Source organism: Pteropus medius, unplaced genomic scaffold (assembly GCF_902729225.1).
Source record: "Pteropus medius unplaced genomic scaffold, Ma_sr-lr_union100, whole genome shotgun sequence".
Classification (NCBI taxonomy): domain Eukaryota; kingdom Metazoa; phylum Chordata; class Mammalia; order Chiroptera; family Pteropodidae; genus Pteropus; species Pteropus medius.
In genome coordinates, this window is record NW_024351543.1 from 8,264,955 (window position 1) to 8,270,954 (window position 6,000).

A 6,000-nucleotide genomic window follows, 5' to 3' on the forward strand; every position below is an offset into this window, starting at 1 on the left:
GAGTTAGAAGTGAACTGGGAAGAAGTTATTCAGGGGAAGGATACTACTATTGGCAAAGTAGAAATTGAGGAATGATTCTGGCTTTCATGAGTCAGGTTTTCTCATGTTCCTTTCCTCTATCTTCCATGACTTAAACATAAACATGCCTTGATGAGGCCCGGCTAGCTCTTGATTGTGAAGCTCATGCCAGTAAACACCGAGTATCTCAGCCTGTACTGAAACCTCATTTGGGCTGTACTTTTCAAGAGACACTGAAGTATCAGCTCATTTGATTCACCGAACAGCCAGGACCTATCACCATGTTTGTTTTTTCTGATAAGAATGAATTCCAGGGCAGAGGGGAAGATATCTCCAGTAATTTCAGTATTTTTCCCACCATCTCGCTCCTTTCATACTTGACTGTGGTGGTGGTGGGGGAGGAGCCCATTGATACTTCAGCCACCTGCATGGGCAATAGAACAGCTGCAAGAGCTCCAGTCAGCCCCTGACATTTGTGGGGCCCTGGCTATCAATACATGGAGGCCTGCCCGTGGCCCAGCAGTGCTCGCCAGGCAGTGGCACAGTGCGACGTACTACTCTTTCCGTCCTAGTTGCATCCTGCACTGTGGGAGTTCTCCTACACATATAGGTGGACAACAAAGCCCCATGTCCAAGTTTCAACTACATTCTCATCTCCCCAAGCAAACAGGTGCCCCTTGACCACCCCACTCAGGCCTAATAACATCTCCTGGGAAGAAGCCCACACAGGCCTTGGAAGTGGGCTCAGTACCATTTGGTAAAGAATTCTGGGGTGTTGGGTGTCCAGAACATGGGGAGTAGTATGGTTCCAGTGGGCATATCCCTTGAGTACCCAAGCCCATGCTCTGAGGCGAAGGTACAGCCAGATGAGGAAACAGGGGTTTCTAAGACATGGGCTAGAACAGGTTGCCTGGGTCTAAAGGTGGTATTTATGAGATACAGAGTCAAAGTTTTATGAGTTCCTGAAAATATAATCTCCTCAAGGTTTAGGCTGTCAGAGCCAAAAGAGGAGGATAGTTTCAGCCTAATTAATGAACTTGATCAAATAGGTGTTCTATAATGACATTAACTTACTACTTGCCCTACATGGTTGACTTCCTCTCAGAAACCCTAGACCCTGTTGGTTCATGCCAGATGCCCACAGCCAAGAAAGAACAAATTCTTCTAGAATGCTTTAACTGCAGGACCACATTCAACTCAGAATAAGGTATTCCCCTCACTGTTGGTAGATTTGGTAAGGGTATGAGAGTTTTTTAGTTCTTCTCTGTGCTATGTCTTCTCCCCAATTTATTTCCATAGGGACGATATCTCCACATGTATCTTATTAGATGTTTATCAGTTAGGAATATTTTTTTTTGTAAAATTTCCTGTGTGAATAATCTCAGCCAAAGATCATATCTGGGAAAGTCTTTAAGCCTTAGGACTTTTGTCTTTTAGCTGCTGGTCTTTATGCTACCTCCACTACTATATCTCCATTCACATCCACCCCAACCAATCTTTAGTGTTCTGGTTTACTGCCTCATGGTTTTAAGATGGCTGCCTGAGCACCAGACATCACATCTACATTCAAGGCAGGGAGCAGCAGTGATAACTTTTTTTTTTTTTATCAGAAAAGCAAGAACTTTCCCAGAAAATCCCTAACAGACTTCAGCCAGAATGTGTCTCTGTGACACCATTAGCTTCAACGGAAGTCTCTACAGTGTCCTCTAGAGTGAAAAGTGTAAGGGTAAAGAGGATTATAACGGGTTATGTGTTGGCTATCCAAAGTATCTACCACGTACTAGAAAAACCTTAGTTGATGTGAGAGACTGAGATCCACAGAGTCGAACATTTCATAGTTTGGGGCTTCTCAGAAAAAGACATGAACCACAAGGGCCACCTGTGGTCCCACCTAAATGTCACCCAAGTCTTCTTGCTAGAAAGAGAGGCTTTATTGGAGGAAGGGGTTCATTAAGTCCTCGGCCTAAAAATAGGCATAAAAAGGAAATGGGGGGGCAGGGCAGGCAACAGTTTTTACCTCTTTCAGGAATAAAAACAGAAAGCACAAGTTTAAACCAACTTCTAATTACCAGCTTCAGGAGGCAGTAGGAAACAAACATTTATAACTTTCTCACATGTGTGGTGTCCATATAGTTTCTACAGTGATGGGAGGGTTGCTGTGCCACCTCAGAAGAAGCTGAGACATCCTAGTACCCTCCACACCCAGTCAAGGCTCAAGCTGTTGGTAGCAACTTTAAATAAAGACTACTATAAGAAAGAAAAGGATTCCTGCTGGCTGCAGTGGACATCAGCCTAGGCCAAAAATGTAGCCTGAAGGCTTTATTTTAAAATCACTCATTTGTAAGAGATTCTGCAAGAGCCCAGTTACTGAAGAGCTGAAGTCCTGAGGCCTCTGCAAGACTGACCTGGGACTGGTTTGCTGCAGAATGAGCATCTGAAACAGGATGTGTCCCAGGACCTGAAGGGAGAAGTCAGCTGCAGGCAGAATCAAGTGGCTGAAGCAATGAAGCCTATCATGCATTGGAGGCAGAGAACCCCTGGCCATGCTCAGTGGGCGACTCCTTTGGAACCCAGTCTTTTATAACTAGCAACTCAAAGCCCATGTCACTTCAGGTTAACACTACCGTACTCTTCCCTTCTCTGAGGGCACCATATCAGGAAAACCCCTGATCAAAACAATCAGCTTCCTCATTCTATAATCATCTGAGGTAGCCTTGCCCTGATGCAAAACTTCCCTTTGTGTCCTTTGCTATAGTACTAATACACACTTGCAGCATGCTAGTTTACAAAACACTTTCTATGACAGCCTCTGCCTCTACCTCTCTTTCTTCAAGTTTGAGATGGAGCCAGATACTATCTAAAATCTCTCTGGAGTAGTCTTCCTTCTGTATTCACGGTGTAGCAGCATGCTGCCAAAGTGTTGTTCTGGGTTAATTCCAGTCAGGTGGTAAGTGGTAAAGTAGCTCTGCAGGTTGACTTTTAAGGAGCACATTCATTTTGACATATAGTTCTCATGTAATATACGATGTCAACTATATAAATTTTCATCAAAATAAAAAACAAAATAAAAATTTTACATAGAGAATGCTATACTTTAAGAATAATGCAGTCAACATCGTGAATGCATTAAATGCCATTGAATTTTTTACTTTAAGATGCTTACATTTATGTTATGTGAATTTCACTTTATTAAAAACATACTGTATTACTATACTTTTAACTTTATAAAGTGCTTTTACCATTTTATTTTTCAACTCATTTTCTTTTCACATCCCTTTAGGCCAGAAATATAGAAGCGACTGGTTGTTTCTTCTCAAATAAGAAAACCTAGGTCCTTAGAAGGTATGACCTGACAACCAGAGAATGACGAGCAACAAAGAACTCCAGTGTGCTGACTCCTGGGCCAGTACTCATTCTGCGAAGGTTCTAAATCAAATAACTCAAAGGAATGGCTCCCTGGTGACCTCCAAAGTCAGCAAAGGAAGCAAGTGCATCATCATGCTGTAAGGAAGCAAATTCATCTCCTCCTTCCCATGTCTGTCAGAATTGAGGAAGGAGGTCATCTCTCAGGGGTAGAGGGAGGGAGGGTGGGTATGGAGATGAGATCAATTTTGCTAAGCCATTTTTTAAAAGTTCATTTTTAATTTTTAATTTTAAGTGTAAATTCAATGTTTTATAATGTATTTGCAAAGTTGTGCAACCATTGTCACTATCTGATTTCAGAACATTTTCATCATTCCACCAAAGGAACCCTGTACCAATTAGCATTCTCTGCTCCTCCCTAGGCCCTGGCAACTAGTAATCTACCTTCTATCTCCATATGTTTGTCTATTCTGGACATTTCACATACATGGAATCATTCAACATGTGGCCTTTTGTGTCCAGCTTCTTTCACTTAGTACGATGTTTTCAGCGTTCATCCATGTTAAAGCATGTATCAGCACTTCAGTCCTTTCTACAGCTATCTAAACCATTTCTAAGCTCCCAGGGATTCTTCCTGTTGCTTCTTTCCTGCCAGCAGTGGGAACGGGGGACTACAGTCAGGGTAACAGAAAAGAACCCTCATCAGGGTAGTACCCAGAGAGAAGAAACAGATCCCTCAGCACCATCACCACAATCTTCTTCAGGTAAAAGATATGTCGCATCTACCAGCAAAGAGTCTTAACTAGACAGGCGAGTGTCAAGCACATAGTGCAGTGCAGCCCCAGGCCATTTCAAAGCAGCAGCCCCTGCACACTCTCCAGATGAGCACCCAGCCAAATCTGGCACTTAAACAAAAGCAAGGACCAGTGTCATCCGGGAAGAGTGATGTGTTCAACCTCTTCCTTCTACAAGCTTTCAGAGGCCTGCTCTTGAATTGAACAGTCAACCCTTGAACAATGTAGGAGTTAGGGGCACCAACCCCCCAAACAGTTGAAAACCTGTGTATAATTGTATTTAGCCCTCTGTATCTGTGGATTCTCAGCTGCGAATCAAAAATACTATTTTTGACCCATGGTTGGTTAAATCTGCAGATGCAAAACCCAGGGATAAGGAGGGCTGATTGTATATTTGTTGAAAATATCCATGTATAAATGTACCTGCACAGTTCAAACTCGTGATGTTCAAGGGTCAACTGCAGATTCATAGTGCAACCTACGAATTCCTCATTACCTCAGTTGTCTTTTGCTCAGATCAAAGCCCTCTAGCTTCTAAAGCATTGCCTGGGGTAGATCCGCCATGTTTAATCCCAGGACAAATATCACCTGCACCCCTCCCCCAACTTCCGCACGGCTCTCCATGTCAACTTGACGATTTGACTTTCTAGTGGTCTGAGCCAGCAGCTTACTAAAACTCTTTCCAATTGGGCCTAACATCGGATATTCGGACAGCTAGTCTTCACTGTTCCCATCTTCTTCACCTTTCTAATACAAGGTGGACAAGGTATTATCATGACCATTTGCAGAAGAAGAAATGGAGCCCTTGTAAGAGCAAGAGAACAATGCTCATTAGCGAAAAGTGACAGAACTGATAAAAAGTCTTATATCTAATCCCACCGCTCTGGGTGTATCAAGTGGATACACAAGGAGGTTAGTTAACTAAACACTCCTTCCAGGGAGGAAGTGAAAGAAAATTATAGTCAGTTCTCAACTGTCCATATTTGAGGGCACATATTTAAACCCGAGCTGTATGCTTCCTGCCACCAGCCCACATCTTCTTCTTCTATAATCAGGTAGCACGTACCCAGCCATAACCTATAATAATAGCAAAATATTCCAGTGTCCCTCCCCATCCCCAAGTTTTCCAACACAGACCAAAATCAACCATAAACAAAAGAAATAGGGCAAGTGGTATATATTCATTTTATATGTGGGTCCAAAACAAACCAGGTCCTCTACCAGATCCAGCCTGCTGAGGAAAAGGCTCAAGAAGGAGTGCCGATCTCCTCCCATCTCCCCCAAACCTCCCGTCCAGCTGTGCTTCTTACCCTCCCTTCAAACTTGGCAGTGGCTCCTTCTTTGATGCAGAGGTTCCTAGGGGGCAAAATGAAAGCTGGGGCCTCGGTCAGGGGCATGGAGCCAGCTCTCGAGGGATCCATACTGAAGGAGGTTTTAGAAACGTGTGTCGAGGAAGCCAGCTTCACATCCCCCATGGTCTGCAAAGAAGAAGGAAGTCCAGGTCAGATGAAACAAAAAGTACAACCCCATTTCCCCTCAGGCAGCAGTGGGCCCAGTGTGCTGTCTGGGCCCCAGTGTTGTGGGTTTTACAGGGAGTAAGTACCTATTAGGTTAGGGTCCGCCTGGAGCTCCTCTCTGAGAACGAGAGGCTCTGTGTCCTCCACACGCAAGGCTGCCAGGGTGAGGCCCAGCCAGCCCCAGATGCCAGCTCCCAGGGCCATGCCCCAACCTCCCCAAATCCCCATGGAGAATTTCTAGAAAAGGGTTAACTGGGGCAAGAACAGAGAAACAAAATGGTCCTCAGAGTTTTTACAATGGTATCTAA

General features: G+C 44.0%; 1 protein-coding gene across 1 annotated transcript in view; it reads right to left on the reverse strand.

The window, feature by feature from the left end:
- MYLK (myosin light chain kinase) overlaps positions 1–5,653 on the reverse strand; it is a 159,878-nt gene extending 154,225 nt beyond the window's left edge. The window contains 1 exon segment of the mRNA XM_039843215.1: positions 5,486–5,653. Within this exon segment, the coding sequence (XP_039699149.1) occupies positions 5,486–5,650 (165 nt within the window). The 5' untranslated portion in view covers positions 5,651–5,653.
- Positions 5,654–6,000: the final 347 nt, after the last annotated feature.